At 38.3% G+C, this 27,031-nt stretch overlaps 1 protein-coding gene across 1 annotated transcript in view; it reads left to right on the top strand.

Annotated features, from left to right (window-relative positions):
- COL7A1 (collagen type VII alpha 1 chain) overlaps positions 1-23,734 on the top strand; it is a 127,679-nt gene extending 103,945 nt beyond the window's left edge. Inside the window, exons 98-121 of the mRNA XM_087923796.1 lie at positions 1-72; positions 230-265; positions 677-736; positions 1,543-1,587; positions 1,675-1,710; positions 2,260-2,295; positions 3,985-4,041; positions 4,440-4,511; positions 5,581-5,652; positions 5,748-5,783; positions 5,874-5,954; positions 6,719-6,772; positions 9,087-9,140; positions 9,230-9,292; positions 9,995-10,057; positions 11,360-11,476; positions 12,773-12,850; positions 13,197-13,250; positions 14,562-14,610; positions 15,564-15,596; positions 17,834-17,929; positions 19,378-19,497; positions 20,663-20,842; positions 20,956-23,734. Coding sequence (XP_087779922.1) covers positions 1-72; positions 230-265; positions 677-736; positions 1,543-1,587; positions 1,675-1,710; positions 2,260-2,295; positions 3,985-4,041; positions 4,440-4,511; positions 5,581-5,652; positions 5,748-5,783; positions 5,874-5,954; positions 6,719-6,772; positions 9,087-9,140; positions 9,230-9,292; positions 9,995-10,057; positions 11,360-11,476; positions 12,773-12,850; positions 13,197-13,250; positions 14,562-14,610; positions 15,564-15,596; positions 17,834-17,929; positions 19,378-19,497; positions 20,663-20,842; positions 20,956-20,990 — 1,599 coding nt within the window. The 3' untranslated portion in view covers positions 20,991-23,734. The remainder of the gene's footprint in view (positions 73-229; positions 266-676; positions 737-1,542; positions 1,588-1,674; positions 1,711-2,259; positions 2,296-3,984; positions 4,042-4,439; positions 4,512-5,580; positions 5,653-5,747; positions 5,784-5,873; positions 5,955-6,718; positions 6,773-9,086; positions 9,141-9,229; positions 9,293-9,994; positions 10,058-11,359; positions 11,477-12,772; positions 12,851-13,196; positions 13,251-14,561; positions 14,611-15,563; positions 15,597-17,833; positions 17,930-19,377; positions 19,498-20,662; positions 20,843-20,955) is intronic.
- Positions 23,735-27,031: the final 3,297 nt, after the last annotated feature.

Below are 27,031 nucleotides of genomic sequence, written 5' to 3'. Positions count from 1 at the left end.
GGTTTGACTGGCTTCCCAGGGAGAGATGGTACTGCAGGGTCACCAGGACCACCAGGACCTCCAGGGTCACCAGTAAGTAACGAGGTGGTTGGAAAGTGATTTAATGAGGACTGTATGTACAGTCTGAATCAGATCCTCTGTGTTGCATTGCTACATGTTCATGTTCTTTGCTGTCTAAAATATTAATCTATTTTTTTTATTCCTTTCTCTCATGAACGCTTCCTTATAGGGTACTTCAGGCACTCCAGGAGTAAAGGGAGACAAGGTAAATTACATTTGTTTTTCTAAGATAGCTTATTCTAATTTTTGCTCATTCTACAATCAATCATTTCTTGGATTCATTTGTAATAAATGAAGTTTTAAACCTCAAAATATAAAAAGATTAAAGGAATTATAAGAAGCCTCTATTATATAGCACAACTACTATTTCTAGAGAGCTATTCTTCTTTCCTTTCCTTTCCTTTCCTTTCCTCTTTCCTTTCCTTTCCTTCCCTTCCCTTCCCTTCCCTTCCCTTCCCTCCCCTCCCTTCCCTTCCCTTCCCTTCCCTCCCTTCCCTTCCCTTCCCTCATTCAATTTTGATAAAGCTTATGTGCCTAAAAATAATTCAAGAAAGATGCTGGAAATAGCAACAGGATCCACTGATAGGTTTTCCTTTTGTCATATTCTGCTTTTTAGGGGGACACAGGTATCGGACAACCAGGACCTAGAGGAGAACGAGGAGATCCAGGAACTCGGGTAGGCATTTTACACTGACTCTGGAACTATCTTAACATCATTATCCAGGTATAGTGACACTGTAGGGTGCGGGTTTGTAAAATAGTTTGCTTTACATTGTTTGAATGCAAAACTTCACAAAACTCTTCATTTCAAAATTTAATTTATTCGAGTACAAAATAGCCTTCTTTTTAGATTGAGATTTAGATGGAGTATTCCAAAGTTCACACAGTTTTCAGCTCTGAAGATTTCTTAAGTTTTCGAAGGCAACCCATTTCTCACTCAAAAAAAGAACAGTTTCAAACTAGATACTAAAAGAAGAAAAACTTTGACAAATCGAAGTCCGAAGGTTTGAAATATGATGTGTTGCATACTCTAATGCTGGAATTCTAATCATATTTGACCAACAACAAAAGAGGAGAGTACAGAACTAACTGTGCTAGATTTTGCATGATCTGAAGCAGAAAATGTTTAGCAGTACTGTAATATCTAGTTTTTCCTCCTATTAAGGCAAAGGATAGATATCTAAATTTTGTAAACTAAGGTTGGTTAGAGATTCCACTTCCCAATATAATTTTGGGCAAATTATATTATTAAAATATTCAAAAACCATTTATTATTTTTAAAAAAACATTTCGCCATTCAGAAAAGGACTGCGAAGCTTAAAATGTTGGAATAAAATATAAATGTTGGTGTGGTATTTTGGGATTTATCAGCTGGCTGAGTATTATGGGAAATTGCCAACTTTGGCTTGATATACAGTTGTCCCCCTCCCCGCCCCTGTTATTCTTTTGTTCTTTGTGAATACTTCGTTTGTCTTTCCTCAGGGTGAAGATGGGCGCCCAGGTCTGGAGGGAGATCGAGGGCCTGCTGTAAATATCTCATTCAACCTTCTTTCCTCTGTTTGTTTGGTCTTAAGTATAGGCATTTTGCATTTAAGCATTCTATTTTGTCTTTAGGGCCCTCCCGGAAACAGAGGGGAGAGAGGTGACAAAGTAAGTAAGAATGGGGTGGGACAGTTGTGAGGAGGAATAGAACCCTCCTGCTCTGACCTATTTCTAATGCTGAAAAATAAAATCATTTTATTAATATAGTTTTAGCTTTGGAATGAATGAAGAAAAGTAACTAAACATCTGGCATTTCCTGTTGCCAAGATCCTGTTATGCTGCAAATCTGAATTATGTCAAAACACATTTTGAATAGACAAAGAACCAGCCTGTAAAATATGCAGAATTACAGTGTCTCCTTTCCCTTACATTGCTTATCTAGTCCTTATAATAAGCTGGCTGCTTTTTAAGCAAGCACCCAGGCCACCATGAAATCATATGAGTTTTCAAAATATCCCTACCAAAGTCTAATTCTGTAGATTCCTGGAGGTAAGGGCTTATTATCTTAGTTCCTGCTGTGAAGTGTTGTGCATTATAATTATTAGCATTAATATTAACCATCTATATATTTATAATCCAACTGATCTAAGACTGCTATATCATTGATGGTAATAAATTATGTAAATTAATCTACAATTATACTTTTTTTTCTCTTAGGGCGACATTGGGCTTATGGGGCTGAAAGGAGACAAAGTAAGTATCCCAGTTTTAGAAAGATTAAGTTGCATTAGCTGGTGATACCTAGGCAGTTGCAAAATAAACTTTTGCTTGACAAGCCTTAGAAAACACATGAATGAACAAATAAACTCATCAAAGCAAGCCAGCACCTATACTACCCTACTGACAAAGTTATAGCAAATATATATATATATATATATATATATATATATATATATATATATATATATATATATATATATATATATATATGTTTGTTTTCTGAGGTTCTCGCGGGTATTTATATGTGGATCTTTGGTTGTTCGGGTTTTCTCGCGTAAGATTGAAGTATCTGAGCAACGTTTCGATGAAGTCTCATTCATCATCTTCAGGCTTCTGTCTCCGGCTCTGTGCTTTTCAGAGTAATGTGAGATTGCAGCTGCTTCCTCCTTTTAACTGCCAGTGGGGTGGGACTTGATTGGGTGGGGGCTTGGCTGTGTTCTGATTGGGTGGGGGTCCAACACCTCAAAGCCACAGGACATGAAATTGATTTTAAAAATACCAGAACTATAAAGCCAAAACCGAACACTTCAACAGCAGAATAATCAGAGAAGCCATAGAGATAGAAAAACGCCCACACAGCATGAACAAGCGAGATGACACCTCCCGCCTTCCAGCCATTTGAAACCCGCCCTCATGAACAGGCGAGTACCTAACATGAAGAAGGACACCAGACCCACACCCACGAGAGCCACACAAGATGCCACCACCACTTCCATGTGAAAACAGACTCTCACCCACTCAGAAAGATGAGACACGACCATGGACCAGAAGCTGCACTACAGCTGCATCACTACCCACTTCAAACCCCTCCGAGCCATACATGAAGCAAACCGACACCCCACTATGAAGATGCAGCAGGACCACGAACTAGAAGCCAAACAGCAAGATCACAACTCACCAGCTCAAATCCCCCAGCAACTAAGACTAACCGGAACACAACCAAGCCCCCACCTGAACAGAACACGCCTCCAACCAATCAGAACACGGCTAACCCCCAACCAATCAGAACACAACCAAACCCCCTACCAATGAGAACACACCCCACCCAATCAGAACACAGCCAAGCCCCCACCCAATCAAGTCCCACCCCCACTGGCAGTTAAAGGAGGAAGCAGCTGCAATCTCACATTACTCTGAAAAGCACAGAGCCGGAGACAGAAGCCTGAAGATGATGAATGAGACTTCATCGAAGCGTTGCCTAGATACTTCGAATCTTACGCGAGAAAACCGAACAACTAAAGATCCATATATATATATATATATATTTTTTTTTTTTTCATCTGGTACACATTATCCTAACCTTGAAATAAGAAATCTCCTAAGTTCCGTCTTTTATCAAATTGCACTGTTTGAAAGAAGAAGGCATTCAAACTCAATCACACACAGATTTTGCAGGCTACAGTTGCAAGCTTGAGTCCTGGGTCTCTCTAGGAAGGACCAGCAGAAATTATGACATGAATCTCTGATTATTTTCCTAGCTGTGAGACAACTGATTACTTTTCTTAGAATTGATTTATGGGTTGGTTTTTCCACAAAATATTTTACTATAGAACAGTTGATATTTGCATTACAGAAAAATTGCATTAGTTCAGAGCAGAAATGGAAACTGAACAATTGAGGTATTTAGATCTTTCTTGATTATCATATTTTTTCCAATCATAGGGAGATACTGTCGTTGTGGAAGGCCCACCAGGTCTCAGAGGGAACAAAGGAGAACCAGTAAGTAATATGGCACACAAAACTCTAATTTCTGTTGTAGTTAAATTGCATCACTCGCTTTTTATATACTTCCTAAAAATCAATCCAGATGCTCTTTCATAACAGCACTTCTACTTTGTTCTCTGGCCAATGATTTTTTTTCTCTTACATTAAATTGTGTCTGATTCTGCCTGGACAAGTCCTTGCAGTTTCTTGGCAAGGTTTTCCTAAAGTGGTTTGCCATTGCTTTTTTTCGAGGGCTGAGAGAAAGTAGCTGGCTATTTATCTGGCTCCATGCCCAAGGCAGGATTAGAACTCACAGTCTCCCAGTGTCTATCCTGGAGCTTTAACCACTATATCAAACTGGCTCTCATTAATGATTTAAAAGGTGTATTTTTTTTTCTCTTGCACTTTTCTAGGGAGAACGTGGTCTAAAAGGAATGGAAGGGGAGAAGGGTGACAAAGGAGATCACGGAATCATTGGAGAGAAGGTACTGGAGAGAAGATCTTTGGGTTGCATTTATTACGATAGGTGACAAATTTCTGTTGTGCCAGGCAGGTAACAGAGCAGGCAAAGGCCCAAGTTTTGCTGTATCCCGCACACATAAAGGAAGATGCTAGCTCCTCAAAAGTGCTAAAATTCTTTCTAAACATCCTGCATAGTCTAGAGCAGTGATGGTGAACATTTTGGCACCAAGTGCTCAAAGCATGCGTGCGTCCCGCATATGCGCACCCCCCGCAAATGAGTCCTGTGCATACCTTCGCCCCTGCACATGTGTGGTAGAGATCCCAAAACCAGCTGGCTGGTGGGTGGCATGCGCACATGCACGGTGGAGCTGAGCTGGGGCGAAGGCGTGTGTGCACACAGAGAGGGCTCTGCATGCCACCTGTGGCACGTGTGCCATAAGTTCACCACCATGGCTCTAGAGGGACTGAGGGCTAAAAGAATCAGTACCTGTATTAGATTGCAGAAGATAGTAAGAGTGAAGGAAGTTGGTAAGGTCAGTGTGATTGATCTCTGCATCACCTGAAAGCATTCCATATTGAACCTTTTCATCCTGCAGGTTTCAAACGTCATAGCTGAATTTTGTAACTTTTTTCATTAAAGTGGGGGTCATGGTCAAAAGGCAAAATTAGACCTTTGGGCCTTTTCAAAGCTCACACCCACTCTTTGGAGATCCTGGCAGTTCCGGTGCTGCTGCAGAGTTTTCTGTTTTGCTCATTATGTTTTTGAGGTATGAAACTCTGCATATTGCAAGATATTTATTAAACTATATGAATATGTGTAGATCACTACTGAAAAAGGCAGTCTCGGTATGCATCTAGCCCATCCATCTATCAAAACAGTAGGAACTTATTGGAATGCAAGAGCACACAAGTCAATAGAGAATCCATTGAAAGCCTTATGCCAACTTACAGCATAATGAGAACTCTGCTTACAGCATGGAATAATTATGAATACTTTCTTTTTTTCTTGAGCACAGGAATTGGATAGGCATCTTTCTCTCTCTCTCTCTCTCTGACACTCATGTTTGTCTGTAATCTGCAATTTTAACTTAGGGAGTGAAGGGTGAACCAGGTGAGAAAGGATCCACAGGCTTCCCTGGTGCACGAGGACCCAGTGGGCAAAAGGTAAGAGATCATTTCTTCATTCACGGTTGCATATCTACTGGATGGTTTTATTTTCCTATCCAATATTTATCTACTGGCTGTTTTGCTTTGCATAGGGAGAAATTGGTAAATCAGGAGAACCAGGAGAGCCGGTGAGTGCTTTTTATGTTTTGCAGATTCTGCCTAGGATTGTGCAGTTCCATGGTCAGAGAATCACATTGCCTTCATCTTTATTTTTCCAGGGTCAATCTGGGAAGGATGGTATTCCTGGAACCAGAGGGGAGAAGGGAGAAATGGGACCTAGTGGAATGCGAGGCCCAAAGGTGCGCTCGTGGTTATTTTTATGTTCTTGTAAGGTTAGGAGATTCTTTCCAGGCCATGTGGAGCTGATTTCTGTCACAAAGACTTGTGAAGCTGATGCAGGGAAGGTATCAAAGGAGTGGATAGCACATTAGCTCAGAAAAGAGCTACCTGTGTGATGGAGTCAGAAGCTACACAAAAGCATTGATGCTATGGATGTGCAGTGGTTAGAATGCAGCACTGCAGCTAATTCTGCCAATTGCCAGCAGATTGATTCTAACCGGCTCAAGGTTGACTCAACCTTCCATCATTCCAAGGTTGGTAAAATAAGGAACCAGAGATTGTGGGGGCAATATGCTGGCTCTGTTAAATCACTTAGAGAGGTCAGTAAAGTGCTATGAAGTGGTATATAATAAGTATAAGTGCTATCGCTATTAGGTTTAACTGCAAAAAGAGTAGCCTAGCCCTTATACTGACAAGGAAGTTAGATCTCTGCATGCCAGTTTGCATCACGTTTCACAGAAAGATAAAACCTTGGACAGAGGTTCCGATTTTTTTTTTAATCGGGCCTTTATTTTACTAATTTCTTATGGATTTCAAAGTATTGTTTTATAAATTGTCATGGTAGGAGTTTTTGCTTCTTTAATGTTGCTTGTGTTATATTTGGTAGGGGGTTTTTGGGGTTCTTTGCTTTTCCTCTCTTCATGTTTTTAGGGAAAAAAAAACTAAAAATATGTACAATCAATAATCGGAGCTGTGCATGGCACTCATTTTATTTCTGTTACAGGGCGATCGAGGAATGAAAGGAGCCTGTGGCCAAGATGGAGATAAGGGTGAGAAGGTGATTGTCAGATTTACTCTTCGATTTCTTTGCATTATGAAACATTAAGTAAAAACTAAAAAGATTGCTTGAGGAAAAAGTAAAATACTGTACTTTGACAGACATTAAGGCAAAGGAGCAGAGGGTTTTTTTATGAAACATAATGGTTCTTACATCTTATTCCCTGATAAAAGAAGCCACCAATACAGAGGTGGTATTCAGCAGGTTCTGACCAGTTCTGGAGAACCGGTACCGGAAATTTTGAGTAGTTCGGAAAACCGGCAAATACCACCTCTGACTGGAGATTTTACAATCTGCCATGCCCACCAAGCCACACCCACAGAACCGGTAGCAAAAAAAATTGAATCCCACCACTGCACCAATAGCAGGGATTTAGAAAAGAAGTGCATCTTTGCTTGAATATATCCTTGATGACTGAGATGCAAAGAATTACTTAGGACCTCTGGGCAAAGAAAATTTGTTTATGTAAGAGTAGACTGGTATGAACATCTCTGCAATGATTATTTTTCCAGTAGTGCTCTCTATGGAAAATTTATAGCCATCATTTTAGAATGCACCAGCAAATGTGTGCAATAGAAGAATTCTGGGAACACATGGAGCTGTGCTTATATATTGACCTTAGAATAATTTTTATGTACTCACATAAATGATAAGGCAATATTGGGTCTGATAAACAAATATATGAAATGGCTCATAAACACATCCTTGTTTGTTCATTTAAGAGAACTTACAAAGCACTTCTTACTTGCTAATGAAGTGTTGGGAAGAGAATTCAATTACTAGAGCCGCGGTGGCTCAATGGTTAGAATGCAGTACTGCAGGCTACTTCTGTGGATTGCAATTTGGCAGTTCAGATCTCACCAGGCTCAAGGTTGACTCAGCCTTCCATCTTACCAAGTTCGGTAAAATGAGGACCCAGATTGTTGGGGGCAATAAGCTAACTCTGTAAACCATTTAGTAAAGCACTGTGAAGCGGTATATAAGTCTAAGTGCTATTGCTATTGCTATTAGGTTTTTGGCCATGCTGATATGATGGGAGCTGCCACTTGTTCTGAATCAGGTTGCAGACATATGCAGACACATTTATTACAACTAGGCAACTAACAATAGACAAAGTCATAAATCAGGGTTTTTGCAAACGGTGCTTGCCTGAATAATTCTGTTTGAAGCTCACAGAGCAAGATCACGGTCCAGTTTCATTCCAGGAGACAAAGAGCCAAATGGGTAATCAGTCCAGTAGTCAAAGATTCCAGAGCAAGAAAACATAGGAACAGGAGTCCTCAATTAGAATTCCAAACAACTAATGAAGACTGAAGGCAAAGTAGTAAAATAAATCTTATCTGCAAACAGCTGACTGCAATTACTCAGGCCTTGCCCTTTGCCTAGCTAGGAGCCTCATCAAGTGACCTTGTTCTGCTCACTGATGTATGTGTCAAGACCTGGGGTTTCGGGGTTATGCCTCATCATCTAATTGCTCCAGCTGGTCGGGAGATGCCTGAGGTTGATCAACCTCAGATTAATCATGGTTTGATGATTCCTGAAGCTGGCAATCTACAGACTCAGTTACAGCAATGTTGACAGCATCGGAATCAGATTTTGAACTCAATTGCGTCCCATGCTACAACTATTGTTCACAAGACTGTCCTGATCACATATTTAAAGTATCTAATTTAATCTCAAAAATAGAGAACTAAAAGAAGGGAGTTGAACTATCTATCCTTTATTTTACTTTACCTCTTTTGGATCCATCTTTCTATCCCAACTTCTACTAAGCAAGGCTGACAGAAATATGTTTCAAATTATGAAACAATCAGAAGCAAAGTGAGAGCTTATCTCCTCTTATTTATCTTCCTGATTTGTGATCGAAATGGGAGTACCTCTATTTCTATAAATAAATTGGAGCAGGGATATTTGGCTATATTGAATGCTATTCTGTCCACTTGCTTTTTGAGAAGATAACTTTTGTTTGTTTTTAAGATGTATAATGATAATTTGGAATATTGTAAAAAAAACATAATAGAAGGTGGGAATTGAAAATATACAGCCCTCTGAAGAGAAAATTGATATCAACATTAAAAAATAGTTTTTTGTTTCCACCAGCTTCCCTCAGGGTACATACAAGGCTTTCCTTCTTAAGGGCAGAATTCTAGACATGTCTAGAACTCTGGACATTTTCATAATCTATTCTGGGATACATAAATAATAACTTGGCAAATCTTTATCATAGCAAAGACTAAGCCTGTTGCAATATTGGTGTCTACATTTTCTTTTGCCTTCTCCTTTCCAGCTAAAATATTTTTCCCTTCTGTTGTAGGGAGACCCAGGGTTAACTGGCCGAATGGGCCTTACTGGAAGAAAGGGTGATCCTGTAAGTGTCTCAGGTTTCTTCTAATGGGGCAGTTGAGCAGGCCATATATTGGGACAGAATAGCCTATACCTTTTCTTTTGTTTTTCTAGGGAGAGATTGGCATGCCTGGGACACCAGGAATCCCTGGGAAAGAAGGCCTCATTGGTCCAAAGGTATAGAGTAATGAATAGATGTTATAATAATGTAGTGAAAATACATAATAGAATAGTATAGTGCAAATTTAACTGGAAAAATTCTGAGAGTTGAAATCTGCACCCCTTCGCATTGCCAAGGTTCACAAACACTGATATACAGTAATGAGCTTATATGGGAAGAAAAGAAAATGCTAGCACTGCAAATGAAAGATACATGAATCTAAGGAAGTTAATGGCCGATGTCAAAGATACCTGTACTGTGGATTTGGGGGAATGGAGGCAGCCCAGATTTGCTGTATATACTTAGCATATATAAAGTGACAGTAGATCAGTACTGAACTATTGATCAGTGGTGTGGGGGGGTGAATATCTTTTCTGAGAGAGGCTTCCTTAAACACCCCCAGTTCAGAGGTTGGAATTGCCTTGCAGTATTGTTGTCTATGTAAGATTTGAGCTTGGGGAAGGGTTGGGAATGGTGCTGTCTCCATTTTGATTGGTTCAATCAATCATTAATAAATCATGATGAATTCATAAATCATGGTGAATTCTTTTACCATGAAGTAAACTTTTTATTTATTTTTGCTTATGTAAAGTACACATGCATATGCACACACATGCATATATAAACATACATATACACACTGGGGGAGGGGAGGGGAATATCACTACATGGTTTACTTCTATACACACCATTTATATATTTAATTATTTTCTCCATAGGGTGACAGAGGATTTGACGGCCAGAAAGGATCCAGAGGCGATCAGGGAGAAAAGGGGGAAAGGGTGTGGTATTCTTTCACTTAAGAATAATGAAAAAAAAAATCAATACAATAAAATCTGTATACTTTAAAGACCCAGAATTCAATGAAATGCCATGCTTTTAAAAGCTGTACTTGGAGATATATAGATATAGATGATATAGCTAGATATGTGTATAGATAAATGAATATATAAAATCCTTACTTTGGATGAATTCATCCATTTAATTTGCAATCAAATCAATAGAAATTTCATCTATAAACAAAGTAATATTTCTGCTTCTACTTCAAATTGCCTAGATTTAAATCCCTTTGAGGGCCAGTTCTCACAATAGGAAAAATGCTTGTAACCAAACTTTGTCCCATATCAAAACATATGGAATTATTCTTCCTGCCCCAAAACATAGTAGTTTGAAACCTTGATTTCATTATATAATAAGGGCTTGTATTTGATACACAGCAGTTGCTGGAATTTTTTTCATGCTCTTTCATGAGTTTTAGTCTCAAAAACAAACCTTTGTATCAGAGTTATGTGTCTTTGAACTTTTACTTGCTCCAGTTGAAACATTCTAAAAAGCACCCTAAATTAATTGTGCTGTTATCTTATCCTCTGAAACCTTGCAGTTTAATTTTCATAACATAATTAGTTCTCCAAAATTTTAAAATGGTCCACTTGTATATTTATTCATTGTTAGAGAAACATATGCAGAAACTGTTTTAACCCTATTCAGAGTCATTGTGCAACCTCAGTTAAGAGCATTACAAATTATAAGATTTCTGCTTTTGGGAAAATTGCCAGGACTCTACCTTTTAAAACACATCTAGGCTTATGTGCATAATGAGGATAATACAGTATGATAATACAGTAAACCTGATTTATTGAATTACACAAATAAAAAGATATCACTGAAAGAAGTCATAGATGAGTATTATACATATAAAATCCTTCTTATTGGATTCACAGAGATACTAAATTGAGATTACTTTTCCTTATGTATAGTCTTCTGCCGAAATCAGAAACATTCAACAGGAATGACGAAAGCCAAAACTATCTTGAAAAGTTGCCCTCAATTTTTTTTTTGCAAAAATATGATTTAATAAAAAGAAAACTGTTGTTTTTAAATATTTACAAACAATTGTAACAAGATGAAATACTCTATCCTGCAAAAATTAATCAGATGTTCAAAAAGAAATTCTATTCTAATTCTATACAAACTCCTACGTTCCAACCTAGTTAGCAGAATATCGATCCATGCAGAAGCAGGATAATTAAATTTATTTGCAAGTATAATCTCCATGTAAGAATTCTTCAAATCTCTATTGGTAGGGTACTCCAGGGATTATAGGTTCCCCAGGACCTGTAGGAAATGATGGACCCCCTGGTCCTCCTGGTCCACCTGGCAACGTTGGCCCCAAAGGCCCAGAAGGAATTCAAGGGCAGAAAGTAAGTATTCGCCATTGGACTATTTGATTGTTATTGTTAACATTCTAGGTCAAGGTTTCCCAACCTTGGTACAACTTTAAGAGTGTGGACTTCAACTTCCAGAATTCCCCAGTTGAAGTCCATGTGTCTTAAAATTGCTTAGCTGGAGAATTCCTGTTATCCTGTTTATCCTGTTCAGAATTGCCTGATATAAGCTTTTGCATCCTGGTAGTCCTGTTAATCAAATGATAAGCAAATATTGCATTTTAATCTCAAAAAAAGAACAGTATGGCTGGACTGCGCTTTGCCTTTTCTTCTTTCTTTTGTTCATTCCTTTCCACTTTAGAGGTGGACATAAACCAACTAACTCTCAAGTCCAACCTTTAGTAGTCTGCTCTATGCCAACCTTCAGTAGGAAGTAGATTCTTAGGCTCTTGGCTAATGATATCCTGGGCAAAGTGCAGCTCTCAATATATAGGTGGAACATCATGGGTGTGAAACTTGTGGCATCACGTTGCCATCACGTGACATTTCACAACACTTTTTCCCTTTGTGGAGCTGGGGTGGGCGTAGCCTGTGTGCAAGATGCATCCAGCCCATGGACTACCAGTTTGACACCCCTTTGCTTCATGGAAGACCATCAGTGTTCGAGCCATTGCATTCTGGATCAGATGAGGATTCTAAAGGGTCTTCAAGGGCAGCCTGCATAGGGTGAACTGGAGTCATCCAAATGGGAGATGATTGAGTTGTGAGCAGCTGTATGAAGACCCCCCAGTTTAGAATTGCTTATAACTGGTGCACCAGACATAACTCCAAAACCATGTGGGCCACAGCTTCACCTGCTCCTTGACGAGTGCTATGAGTCCAGAGCACTTTGAACTTATGAACCAATTCCACACAAAGACAAATTACATACTAATCTCAGTTCTTTTTAAAAAGTAGCAGTCCTTAACTTTAAATCCTATTTTCCTTAATTTATTTTCTTCCTTTTCCATTTCTTTCAAGAAATAAAAACAAGGCAGATCGCTATATTGAAAGCAATAAAACCTAAAATTAAGCAAAACCACCAAGGTGTCAAAAATAAACCAGAGACCATTGGTATTATGATATATCATCACTAACATCATTAGGATTATTCAACATGAGTGGTGCACAGTGATACAGGTTGATAAGATGTACCTCTTCAAAATACCATTTCTGGGAAGGAAGGGAAGGAGAAAGTAAGGAAGACTAGCGGGGTGTCTGGCCCTATGAAATGACTTAACTTTAAGGGTCCTGTGTGATGACATGATAGATCTTCTTGGTTTGCTCTTATAGGGTGAAAGAGGCCCTGCAGGTGAGAGAGTTGTAGGAGCTCCAGGACCACCAGGCACGACTGGAGAAAGGGGAGAACAGGTTTGTAAATACATTGTGAACTATCTTTACTTACCAGAATGCTTTCTCCCCACCTCCATCCAAAATTATGAAGTTTTATATATGTATATATATGGCTGGGCATGTTATCTAAACCTATTGTGATTTACGTAATAATTCATGGCTTAGACTTTTGTATGAACCCAATCTAAATTGGAAATGATGCCAAGCTCATTTGCTTTTGTTATTATCCAATTTTACTTATAAGCTATATACATTTTTTAAATACATGAAAATGTGTATCTCAGATTTTCTTCCAAATGAGCATATTTTTCAGCTCCAAATACTTTGATTTAATAACTTTGGTTGTTTGTTTGCATGTTCACAGGGAAGTCCAGGGCTAGACGGCTTAAGGGGAGAAAAAGGAGTACCTGGCATGACGGTGAGGGAAAAGGCCTTTCCAATACAATGGTCTGAGGACATTTGTTTATTGCTTTTGCCAGTTTTCTACTAGTGAATGAAACTGAAGGCTAGTAACATTTTGAATCAGAATCCTGAGACAGGATTGGGATTTGTTTATTCCTAAATTCATTTTAGGTGGCTATAGCAGGAGATTTTTTTTTCTCTGCCAAAAATTACATTTAATTAAGCACTCTACTCTGATTCCAGACTTTTAGAAGTCTCTTTTTTTGTATTTTGCTTTGATCTGGATGTTACTTTGGAAGGTTTTGTTGAAGAAAATGGAAATGATTATTTCCCACATTTATGGGAGGCCTAGACACAGGGCTGCCTTGGGAGCAGAACAGCACTTTGAAATACACTTCCCCTTGAGATTCAGCAGATCTCTGCCCTCCTCTCCTTCTGGAAAGTGTTAAAGAGCTGGTTCTTCCCACAAACTTTGTGGTAGAGTAAGGCTGGAGTTTAGTAAAGTTGTATATTAATGTGGGGGTGAGTATTGTTTAGGGCAGTGGTGGCCAACCTTTTGGGGCTCCTGTGCCAAAAATTGTGTGCGCACTGGCACCTGCATGCTTGTGTGCCAGCACCCAGAAGGCAATGCTCATCCCCCCACCACACACCCTGTGCATGCGCATGCAATCCCCATGCCCCCGCCCCTCCCCCCCCCACCCCCTTACCTGCACTACACCTTACAGCTGATTGTTAGCCTCCCATAGGCTTGAAAAAAGCCTCTGCAGGCTTTGCAGGACGAATAATAGGCCCATTTTGTCACGTCTGGTATTACAGGAAGTGATGAAATGGGCCTATTATTCATCCTGCAGAGGCTTTTTTTCAAGCCCCTGGGAGGCCGAAAAAGGCCTCAAACCAGCTGAAAATTAGCTGTGAAGTGCACGCATGCGTAGTGAGATAAGTTTGCCTGCGGCTCACATGCCAGCACAAATATCTCTGTGTGCCACCTGTGGCACGCATGCCAGAGGTTCACCATCACGGGTTTAGAGGAACATTGGGACTTTTATTATTTTTATACTCTTTTTTTTGCAGTTTTATTGCTATTTCTAAGCTGACTGGGTAATGCTGCATAATATAAGTACAATAGATAAATAGTCATAAAGTAAAGTAATATTAGACTATAAGTCTAATAAATAACTAGAATATTATTGCTTTATGATTAACTGCTAAGAGTCCATTTGGATTGTGGGAGGGTTATCTGTGGACGGAATGAATGAATGAATGGGTGAGTGAGTGAGTGAATGAATATCAATTAGTTCGGTATTATTTGCTTTGTGCTTTTTTGCAGGAAGAAGAGGTCCGACAATTTGTCAGGCAAGAGATGAGTCAACATTGTGGTAAGCCCCACCCCCCAAGGCTAATTGGATCCTTCAACCCTGCCATTTCCCCTCTAGACTTTTCATATCCATATTATCATTTTCTCGTACACAATTTAGCTAATAAGTGCCCTAGATGGTGCTGAAGCATGATTAAGCATGTCTTACTGGGGAAATTGCAAATATGTTTGCAGCAGTGGAGAGGATTTTGGATGTTATACTGTTTACTCCAATGCTTTTCAATGTCCTGTCTCATAGCTAAATAGTTTTGAGGGGGAAAAGTCTGATACTTTTGTCTTGTTTGTCATACAAGAGCAGCTAGAGACAATTTCCATAGGGAAAATCATTTGGGAAATCAAACATGAAGTTTTTCACAGAACAAACAATGTTTGTAAAGAAAAATCTTCAAAGTGTAACTTGTAAGAAAGTACCGTTAAGGCTGATACTTGTGTGAACTTTATTCAGGAACTAACATCATGAAAGGAAAATCTAGGTTACTAAAATATATCTATAGCTACGTTCTTTTTGTGTGCCCCAGCCATTATGGACAAACAGCAAATGATTGAGAACCTGGACTGCACAAATCAAAGTCAAAAGAAAACATTACATGAACTGAAAAATTACTGAAAGCCCTACTTTCAGTGTTTCTTAACTTCCAAGATTTGTGGTCTTCAACTCCCAGAATTCCTCAGCCAACAGTTGAAGTCCACACATCTTAAAGTTGCTGGCATTGAGCAACACTGATCTAAGCAACAGGATGCAAGTTAGATCTGAAAGAAGATAACCATTCTGGTTATAAAAAGTTGGGGCATTCAAATTGCAACAAAACTTCAGCTTCCCTAATATTCCTCTGAAAAAAAATAGTGATGCTTATCTCCCACCTAAAACTGTATTTCTGTTTAAAAACTGGCAGACAATCTAATCACAGAATGAGTGTCCTGGTGAATGAATTGTTTCTTTGTTTTTCATTTCAGCTTGTGGAAGCCAGTTTTCTGTTTCTGAACGGCGTAAGTATTTTGGATAACTATGAACTATCTTCCTTTCTGCAGTACTTGTAGTCTGAGACATTAATAAAGAGGTATTCACACATAAATATACCCAGATATGTACAACTTTTGAGGAATACAGATTCAACAGAATGAGATGAGGAAGTAAACATTGCCTGGATAGTATTGCCATAGCTATACTATTGAGCCCTAGCATCCAACTCATGATGATTTCTTTCTTTAATTTGAGCAAATAATATTTGTCTAGAAAAATGTTCCATCCTGTCCTTAATATTTAGTATTTGTTTGTTTGTTTAGCTGTTTTAAAGCTCTCATTTAGCATGGCCGCAATATTATGAAGCAGACAGGCAAACTGATTTTACAAGGAGGAACTAGAAACTGAATTATATGTTTTCAAGATTAAAATAATGTTTGAGAGACCCTGCTCTCTACCACACATCTGAAAAGTATTATGATTATTGTGAGAAGTGAAATAGAAGAGTAGGAATGCCACTTTACCCTGCCCTCTAACCTACCATGGCATTCATGCATGTAAAAGGCAATAGGTAGATAGTAGTAATTAAGAGGCAGTTGCAACTGAAAGGTTAAATAACCATCCTACCCTTGCTACTTTTTTGCTTCAGGTTCCAGATCTTCTTGCTAATTCTGCTCTTTCAGTGCTTCACAAAGATTCATATTTCCATTTCTAAGTCTTTTACTTTAGACTTAGTTTGAAGAAGAATTGAAATTCATAATTTTGTAGTTTGAAATACAACATTGAATCTGATAATTACAGTAATTATCAGACTAGAAAAATTGGCAACCAATCTCTGGGGGAAGGAAAGGAAGGAAGGGAGGGAGGAAGGAAGGAAGGAAGGAAGGAAGGAAGGAAGGAAGGAAGGAAGGAAGGAAGGAAGGAAGGAAGGAAGGAAGGAAGGGATGCATGAGAAATGCATGCAAGAAGCAGAAGAAAAAATAACTGGAGACATTCAGGTCCCTAACAACTCCCTATTGTATAGCGAGATTTATTTTATTTATTTATTTATTTTATTTTATTCGAATATAAACAAGAACAAAGGAAATAAATACAGATAAATGGGGATAGTAAGACAGGCATGCTGATGAGCTTATGCACGTCCCCTTTAAAGACCTCTTAAGAATGGGGTGAGGTCCACGGTAGAAAGTTTGAGGTTAAAGCTATGAAAGGTTGAGGCTGTAACAACGGAGTTGGGTAGGGCATTCCAGGCATTAACCACTCTGTTGCTGAAGTTGTATTTTCTACAATCAAGTTTGGAGCAGTTTACCTTGAGTTTGTATTGGTTGTTTGCCCATGTATTATTGTGATTAAAGCTGAAGAAGTCGTTGACTGGCAAGATGTTATAGCAGACAATTTTGTGAACTATGCTTAGATCAGACCACAGGCGGAGCAGTTCCAGATTTTCCAGGCCCAAAATTTCGAGCCGGGAGGCATAGGGAGTTCTATTGTATGAGTGGAGGAGTGGAGTATTTTTCTCAAGAAATATCTCTGAGCCCACTCAATTTTGTTAATATCCAATATACAGTGTGGGTTCCAGATGGACAAGCTGTATTCGAGAATTGATCTGGCAAAGGTTTTGTATGTCCTAGTTAACAATTCAATGTTGTCGGAGAAGAAGTTCACAAAATAAAGTTAACAACTCTTAAAGGCTTTTTGGCAATGCTGTTACAGTGAGATCTGGGGCTTAGATTGTATGAGATAAGTACTCCTAGATGTGAACTGTGTACAGTTTGAAAACATTTAACACCTATGATTATGTATGAAATCAATATTCTTTCAGTTGGTAATGACAACAGATGCAAACCTTGGAGAATAAGTGTTTTGTGCTTATTTGTTTCACTAACTTTAAAACATTCCATTGGTACTAGCCAAGAGGCCTGCATTGTGTATTAGTGTAGTGTTTTTAGCCACCCAAATTGGCCTGTGTACAAGATTTTTTCATTCAAAGACAGGTAGCTTAAAATTCATCCATAACGACTGTTCTGGTGTCCAGGATACATATTTTGTATTATTCATTATATCAGCTTTATTTGAGAACTTTCTCCTCTCTATGTATATAATTATTACTCACTCACTTTTATAGAAAAGTTTAAAAGGAGATACATTTTCTGAAGGTTCTTGAACTTTGGCTGGAAACTTCTTCTCTTGAGATGGGGAGGTCAATTATTTCTATGGCAGTTATGTGCCTATTTAGCTTTGCATTGTGGCTTCTTCTTCCCAGGTAATCTCCCCAATGATCCATCCAACCACCCATACCCATCTGTTAAAGCTCAAATAATCCCTGTGCTTAAACTGTCCCATGCTGAAGAAGAGGAAGGTGAGTCTTGTTTCTTAGTATGTTTTCCTTTTGTTTTTCCTTGCACACATTGTAGGTTTCTTGATGTTATTAGGCATCAAATGTTAGCTGTCACACTTTCCTTGCAAGAATTAAGTTTTTTCACCTTTCCTTTCAGTCCGCTTTGGAATTCGAAAGTAGGATGTACTTTGCAAGCCAGGAATTATCAGATTGACAGTCTATTCTTCTATTGGAAACGAGGCAGAATATGGTTAGCTTTGTTTTATTTGGAACAAAATGAGGACTCAGATTGTTGGGGACACAAGTCTGTAAACTGCTTAGAGAGTGCTATAAAGTACTATGAAGCATTGTATAAGTCTAAATGCTTATTGCTATAATAGCTTATGAAAAGGAAGGTAGATTGCATATACCATTCTATAGGTAAAACCCAGGGGAAATAAGAATAAGTAGTGGTAATGTAATATTGCTCAATTCATTTCTTTAGTAATGAGTAATTTAGTAATGTAAAAGATAAAATTTAACAATGTACGAATACAATAATATAAAATCAGAAAGAAACATAAAAATGCAGAAAAAATAGCCATGAAGCTAATTGACATTCATAATTTATAGTGCTCTACAATCATCTGGAAGTGCCTTTGAAAATCATTCAGAAGCTGTGGCTGGTTCATAATAGAGTAAATGGGCAATATTGAAAATTTCAATTGGCTTGATCGCTATGTTTTTTGCATTTTTATGTTTCTTTTTTATTTTATATTATTGTATTTCACATATTATTTATTATGTTTTATCTGTGGCATTACTAAATTACTCATTACTAAAGAAATGAAATGAGCAATATGTCTTCTTAGGCCTACATAACACCTTTGCTCTGTGAGCTGCAGTAGGTACCAATAGGTTCCAGGTACAATTCCAGGTGCTGGTTATCCCCTACGAAGCCTTCATGATACAGTGCCAGATCCTAAAAGACCATATGGCTTTCATAGTTTCTGCCTGGCCCATATGATCAAACAGAATTAGCATGTTCCACGTCTCTTCCATTTTGTAATTGAACCCATGGAACATGTCTTCCAAAGGGCTATTGCAGCATCAGCCCTTTGGAAAATCATCCCTGCTGAGATTTGTTTGGCCTCCATTGTGATTGTATTTAAATAGTATTGAAAATCTGGCTCTTTTCCCAGATCTTGTGTTACAGTAATTGATTATATTTAGGGTAGAGGGAATTGCTCCTTATAGCAATTGCTGCACTTTTAAAAATATTGTTTTCCTTTTGTGTTTTAATCTATAAATTCATTTTGGAATTGGGTGGCGTACAGATTTAATACCTTCATAAATAAATAGATTATTCTTTCTTGGAATACAATTGTAAGTGTGTCCTACCTCATGGATTCAACATAGTTGTTGTTCCTTCTTTCTCATCAAGCCTTCCTTAACTGAGATCTTTTGAATCAGCCACCTCTGTTTTGTAGGGAGCCAGGAACAAAACATATTGAAAACAAGTAGGCCTGAATATGAGTATATTTACACAGAGGACGACTATGAAGAGGGCCTGATAGCAGACGGGACTGAGAGTCCTATGTTGAGGGATGGTGAGTTACGTCAGTCTCTGATGTGTGTTTAAAGGATTGGTACATGCCTGTGGTTTTCTCTGTGGAACCTGAACTCCTTTTGAAACTTGTGGAAGTAATTAGTAAGAGTGCAATCATTAATAGACTACTTGGCAATCTCTGAAATAAGTAATGGCTTTAAACCTACCCTACATTGTTGACCTTGGCTGAATTTGAAAAAGATAAGCAGGTCAAATCTGGCACATCAAATACTTTAGGCATTCTGATTTAGACTGGAAGAAGTTCAAAACAGAATCCCATGAATGGGCAATGAAAAACTATGTCCATACTGTTACAAAGAAAACTAGATGGATGCTTCCATGTGGTTAAAAGGAGTGATGCTCAATCAAGGTTTTTACCCAAAGGATAATTTTGCTATAAGCGATTACTTTTACATATGTATGTAATTATTTTACAATATTTCTAGATTATCTCAACTGCAAAACTCAGAGTGGTGTTCAACAAAAACAGGAAAACAGAAAATAAGAATATTTCTTCTGTTAAAAAATGTTAATATCAATAGTAAAACGAAGTGCCCACCTTCAGTCATTTAGGACCAAAGGCATAACAGAGGATGAATGCATTTTTTGCCTTGCAATACTATATGCAAGTTGGGAGGGTCCCTTGCTTATCTCTGGGGAAAGCCTGCAGCCAATTAAGAGAAGGCCTATTGCTTAAACCAAGCCCTTAGATACACTATCTGGCAATTTTGGATCTTTTTTTAAGTAATAACGAGTTGATGGTGTGGTCTACTTATTAGGAACTTTAATTAGAAGCAATCCCCATTACCAATAAATTTATTAAACTGTATAGTTTCTCTCTTGAGAAGGAAAATGTGGATAATATATGAAGACTGTCTGGGATGGCTAAAGTTTATTAACTTTAGACTTCTACTGCTCAGAATTGGTCTTTAGACTGAAATAGCTGAATGGGTGTAACACAAAGTATAACTGGATGTAACTACCAACTCTTTGCCTTCTTTCCAGCCTATTCTTGTAATGTCTGACAATACGACTATATCTAGAGCATTAGAGAGAACGAGCCCCATTTCTGTTGAATTGCAGCTAAGTGTAATGCCTAAAGTAGCACTATTGCATCTTAGATAAGCTAATGCCTTGTTGCATCCTCACTGTTATTTTTTCCCCAGCTGACCTGTGCACTTTGAGTCTGGAACAAGGCGACTGCAGCAAATTCACCCTACAATGGTATTATAACCAGAGAGTGTTGGAATGTCGGCCCTTTATCTACAGTGGCTGTGGAGGAAATTCTAACCGCTTCAGCTCCAAAGAGGACTGTGAGTTTTACTGCAAGCCCCAGGCAGATACAGGTAGGAGCTGACAAAGCATCCCATGAAATGCCTATTCTTCACTCCTTTAATAGTTCTAAATATGGTGGTTTTCCATGAAGTTTCACCTTCTCTCTCTCTCTTTCTTTTGGCAGTTATTAGCACAGTGGATAGAAACAAAACTGTATAAATGCTGAAGTGAGTTTGGAGAACTGATGTACTGAAGAAAAGAAGAGTTGCAGCCATTTGGACTCCCTGCCATTTTTATCAAGGATAAGGTCTTAAATATACACCTGGCAGTGACCTGTGACTTGAGAATCACCTTGCTGCCATTTGTACTGCCTGCAACACAGTTGTTTGTGGGTGCATATGTCCATATGAGTGTATATGTATGCGTAGATTGTTTGTGTGTGGGCTGCTTCAGCTGGAGCAGAGAAATGGTGCTATTCTTTGTTTTTGTTTTTTAACAGTAGTTTTGTTGCTCTTGATTTATTATTTTTTTAAATTAAGGTGCTTTTTTAATCAAGTGGGAAATATATGCATACCATCTATTATGTATAATGTAAAGAAAAGACATATTTTTAATTAGAGTTCTTTAACTTATTTGATACTGGCTAACTAATGACACGTGGAATGTATTGTGGCCTGACCAAATTCAGATTCTGCCTGCAACTTGCAGGGTTATAGATCTATATATTATTCCTCTAGGAGTAGATTAATAAGAAGCTAATTAGACAGGATCACACAGGCTAATCCTGAGAGCCTAAAATGTCTTTCCAGTCATAAAGATACAAAAGTCTTCTGATTCACAGGCACTGCTAGAGTTCTTTCTGTAAATTTATTTCATTATGAGCAGAAATTATTAAGGAGCTCTCCCTTAAACTGTTTTTTCATAACTTATAACTTTTTATTGTTAACAAATAAAGTTTGGGAAATGCCAGGCTTTTTCTGAGCCTGAGGTGTCAAAAATAAAATTGTCACAGAATGGAATATGTTTTCCCAAAGGATTTCCTTTTCCCGGCCCTCAGTTTTCCAGGGCCTTTAGAGTACTAGAATCCCTTAATCTCTCGACTCTTGAACAAAATAATGTCAGCTGGTTGGATTTAATTCTGAATTGCTTTGTGCCCAAACTCCATGGATTAAAATGGTGGCAAGGCTGGCAAAATTCAAAGTTGCAAATGTTCAGATATTTTGTACTATGAAAAATAACTGAAAAATAAATTTGAATATTGAGAAAAAAATCATTGTCCATTACCAGGAGCAGTAGAAGTTCAACTATGTGACTAAGAATTGTTTCATCCGGTGAATGTGCTTAATAGTTTAGTAAATTAATTGAAGCTAAGGTAGATCATCATATCCATTGACTGACAAAGAATGCCATATGCCTTGGAGAATTATTTTTCATGTCTTTTGAAATACTTGGAGCTCTAGGACAACTACAGCTATTCTATATATGGCTGCACTATATAGTTATAAAAAGGCATTATTGTTTCCCATTTTTTTCCTTACAATTGAACTTACTTTGAATTGCCACTATGTAGTCCTCGACTTATGACCACGATTGAAGCCAAAATTTTTGTTGTGAGATATTTGTTAAGTGAATTTTGCTCCATTTTATGACCTCTTTTACCACAGTTGTTAAGTGAAGCACAGCAGTCATTAACTTAGTAACATGGTTGTTAAGTGAATCTGACTTCCCCATTGACTTGTTTGACAGAAGGTCGCAAAAGGAGATCACGTGTCCCAGAACACTGTGACTGTCATAAATATGAGGCAGTTGCCAAGCAGCTGAATTTTGACGTGACCATGGGGGTGCCGCAATGGTAATAACTCTGAAAAATAGTCATAAATCACTTTTTTCAGTGCCGTTGTAACTTCAAACTATAACTAAACAAGTAAGTAAGTTAAGTTAAGGACTACCTGTAGTCTTTTGCTTCTTTTCCCTCTTTTCAGGGCCACTTCTAGACTTTTTGGTGCCCTAGGCTAGGGGTCTCCAACACTGGCAACTTTAAGACTGGTGGACTTCAACTCCCAGAGTTCCTCAGCCAGCTTTGCTTGGTGAGGGACTCTGGGAGGTCTTAAAGTTGCCAAGTTTGGAAACCCCTGGTCTGGATCACCTTCTGATTGCTAGGAATTTCAAACAGACATCTTCTTTCTTTCTTTGGATTTTCAAGCCCGTTATGATTTTCAGTCCCCAGACAATTATTTTCTTTCCTTAGGCATTGTCACCTTATTTACACTGCAGAGCTATATTTAATCCTCAAGGTTTACAATGTGAGCAGTTGCAGCTTTTAAACTTTTTTATTTGTTTTTTTTAGAAGTCTTTTCAATTTTGGTGCCTCCTAAAATTTGATGCCTCTAATACCTACTCAGCCTTAACCTAGAGCCACCCCTCTTTCTTCAGAAAGGCATGAATGTGTGGATTTTACCTTGAGGTGGCAATAAGTTATTCCACTGATTTCTGCATAGAAAGCTATTGTTTCAGAAATGTTCTGTAGAACTTCATCCACCATCCGGAATGTCACGAGGACTGTATCAGAAGGTTTATTCATTTAGCCTCCTGCAAAACTGGTCTCTCACCTGTGGTACCTTAAAGATTAAACATCAATTATCTACTCAGTCACATTGTTAAAATTCAGCAATTCGCCCAAATATGGATAAGTCCAGGTAAATACAATAAACTAACATAGGTCAAGTTTATTTTCTTCTCACCAATATGCTTAAGAAAGCAAAAAATGTTGGCCAAAGAGAGCAACCTTGGTGTACGTATATATGGTGCTATAGCTATTTATCACTGTTGTATTTTCAAAATATTGAATGTACATATCACTGCAGAATTTTTCTCTGCTCTATGTAAGATTCCTCCATTAATTATATTATGGTGCAAAAATCTGAACGTGCTAATCAAATAAAAATATATAGTACCTCATTCAATCAAGTGTGTTTACTGACTTTGTTAGGCCCATCAGAGATATTTTCCCTTGCCTTTAAGCCGTGTTTGATCTGTAGCCTTTCGTCTGAAGAAGTTGCAGAATGCTTTTTCGGTGATCCCATCCATATTTCCCAATACTGGAAGTGGGTACGCTTTAGTGGAATACTTAGGGGATGGTTCAGTGCAATAGCTGGAGTTTGATAGCTATAAAATGGATGTATTTCTACATTCATTACATCTGAAACTTTAGGTGACCTGAGCAGTTGTCCCCTGTTCTTCTATTTTTTTTTTATTTTAAGATTTTTAAAAAAGAGTATCAGAATTCAACAGATAACCAGTACAAAAGGACTGTACAATGCTAAAAACAATACTTTCAGTCCTCAAGGTGTCAGACTGGGGAAGACTGCAGTATATAACCAAATTTGTTAAAATTTAAGGCCCCCAACAAAAAAAAAACCATTTTTTTTTTTTTTTTTAATATATAAAAAAAAAAAAAAAAAAAAAAAAAAAAACAAAAACCCCCCCCCATTAATCACTAGTCTTTCAATATTTGAGGGGCTGCCACAGAGAGGAGGGGATCAAGCTATTTTCTAAAGCACCTGTAGGCCAGACAAGGAATAATGGATGGAAACTGAACAAGGAGATTTAACCTGGAAATAAGGAGAAACTTTCTGACAGTGAGAACAATCAACCAATGGAACAGCTTGCCCTCGGAAGTTGTGGGAGCGCCATCACTTGAGACTTTCAAGAAGAGATTGGACTGCCATTTATCAGAAATAGTGTGGGGTCTCCTGCTTGGGTGGGGGGTTGGACTAGATGACTTACAAGATCCCTTTCAACTCTGATTATCTATCTATCTACCTCCTGTTCGCTACAGAATCAGCCTTCCATCCTTACTGATTAGATTCAGGAATTTCAGGCGAAAAGAAACTATATCAGAAAAGCAACTTTAAAAGTAGCATCAATCCAACCAATTGCATTGTAATGGGAATTGGATTTAATTCTTTCCCTTGAGCAACTGGTCAGGCTCTCTAAGATACTCTGCTGCAGAAATAGAACACTGGCTTATCTGAACGTTCATTTTCTGTCTAGGTGGAGTGAGTCCAGATAGGATGGGTTATATCTATAACCCATCCTATCTGAACTCACGTAACCATAGACAGGAATAAACACCATATATGCTATTGCAAAGAAGTAAGAATTGTCACTTCCTTTTACTGAACCCTGACTCCAATGTTTTAAGTACTTTGAGATAACAGTGGCTGGCAGTTTGGTGCAAAGTACACAGAGCATTTACATTTTGCGCTTAAAGGACACAGTAAGAAAAGGCTCTCCTTATAGCCACTGGGATTCCTCACAGGATTAACAATGTTCTTTGAGGACAACTTAAGCTATGGTAGGTGTCTTTCTCTTGGGGTATATTCCTCTTATGTCAAACAGCAGTGGTGGAAGGAGTGTATTTGCAAGGGTTGCCAATCAGTTTCTTCACTTTCCTTAAGAACAATTGGCAATCACAGGGAATTATTATTACCATTTAATACTACTAATAAAACAGCAACATAAATGTTGAACATATCAATTAGTGACTGCATCATACTTATTCAGAAAGCAAATGCTGAACTAAGTTTTGTATGATACAGGCAATTGTCTTGCTGGCTAGGTGAGCATTTTCACAGCATGCTAAGCATATGTTTTCAGCAGTTATACTGAGAATTTATTGAGCTAGTTTAGAAAAAAAAATGAGGACATCTTTTAATTCCTTCAACTGACAATACCCTTTCGTGTGATCAGAGAAAACGGAACTGCAGCAATTCTTTTAGTTCATCCTTAAGCTTAGCTGAAGAAATAAAATGTCTTAATGAATATGCTAAACATAAGAAGGTTTGGTGTAATGCAGGCATGTCTGACCAGTGATCTATGGGCCACATACGGCCCTGGATAGGTAATATGGCCCAAGATTGTATAATTTTAACATTATTTGTGATTTTTGGCAACAGTTACTATATTAAACATTTTGTATATGGCCCAAGAGTATTTCTCTTCACTCACGGTAGCCCAGGCAAGACAAAAGGTTGGACACGATGGTGTAGTGATTAAAGCAACAGGCTAGAAATCAGGAGACTGAGTTCTAGTCCCACCTAGACTAGAGCACAAAGTCAGTTAGGTGACTTTGGGCCAGTCACTCTCGGAAGCAGGCAATGGCAAACTATGTCCAAAATGTTTGGCAAGAAAATTACAAGGACTACCAGGTAGTGATCAGGCATCAACAATGACTCAAAAATCACACACAGACAAGCACCAGCAAGACCTATCAGTACATATCTCAGTAAATTTGTTTCTGGTACTAATTATGGTAAGTTTGAAATTGAAAACCAGCTCTAGATCTGTTTCATATGTGCATTACAATCTGATCTTCCTATATATCAGAATAGCTGAATACCAGGTAACATCACAGATCAATATTTCATTATTTAAAAAGCTGTGTAGTTGCAAAAAGTTTAGAACAGCCTTCTGTGATTCCTTAATGTCCTACAGATATATGGATTTCAATTCCTAGAGTTCTAAGCAAGGGATGATATTTGGAAATTCTGCAGAGGTGACTAACCTTTTTCTTAAAGACCTGCAGAGATTTCCCCATCCCTTGCCAGGTAATGGAAATGTAAAACGGTTGGAATCTTTTTATTGAATTTATGTTTATTGTGCAGACAATGAAACTTTTTTAGGAAAACAAAAATAGGTAACAACTGAAAAGGAAAAAAAGGGTGGGGGGAGCCAGTTTGGGTCAGAACAATAATCTCCCCTGCTTCAGGTATTTTTTTCCTGGAAAATAATTCCAATGAGTATACAGAAAAAAGTATTGACAACTCCCCCAAAAATAGGGAAGAAAAGAAAAAAAAAATCGAGGTTTTCAAAAGACAACGGAGATTGTCTTCTATATCAGAAAAAAAAAAGCTAACGTAATCTGAAACAGTATAAACGAGAAGCGGCTTCCCGGCTTGCTTCCAATGCACAGAGCGGTGCAAAGCACGGCTTTCCTTTCCACTTCCGTCCTTTGTCGCCTTGCCCGAGATTGGCTGCCAGTCTTCCTTTCCGGCCTGAGGCTCTGCCCTCGATCATTGGCTTGCAAGGCGGTCAAGACCCGCCTGATCCCGTCGTTTCGCCTTTCTCCTGGCAGCTAGAGCGCCCGCTCCAGCCCGACCGCTTGACGAGTGCGGCTGCGCGTCACTGAGATGCTGAGCTGTCTCAACTTTGTCTTGCTGGCAGGAAGTGGCGGCTGTGCAGGAAGTAGAGATTTCCAC

The sequence above is a fragment of the Pseudonaja textilis genome, chromosome 2, assembly GCF_049901715.1.
Source record: "Pseudonaja textilis isolate UNSWEBS1 chromosome 2, rPseTex1.2, whole genome shotgun sequence".
Classification (NCBI taxonomy): Eukaryota; Metazoa; Chordata; class Lepidosauria; order Squamata; family Elapidae; genus Pseudonaja; species Pseudonaja textilis.
The sequence above is the reverse complement of the archived record's forward strand: the minus strand, read 5'-3'. Positions and strand labels throughout refer to the sequence as shown.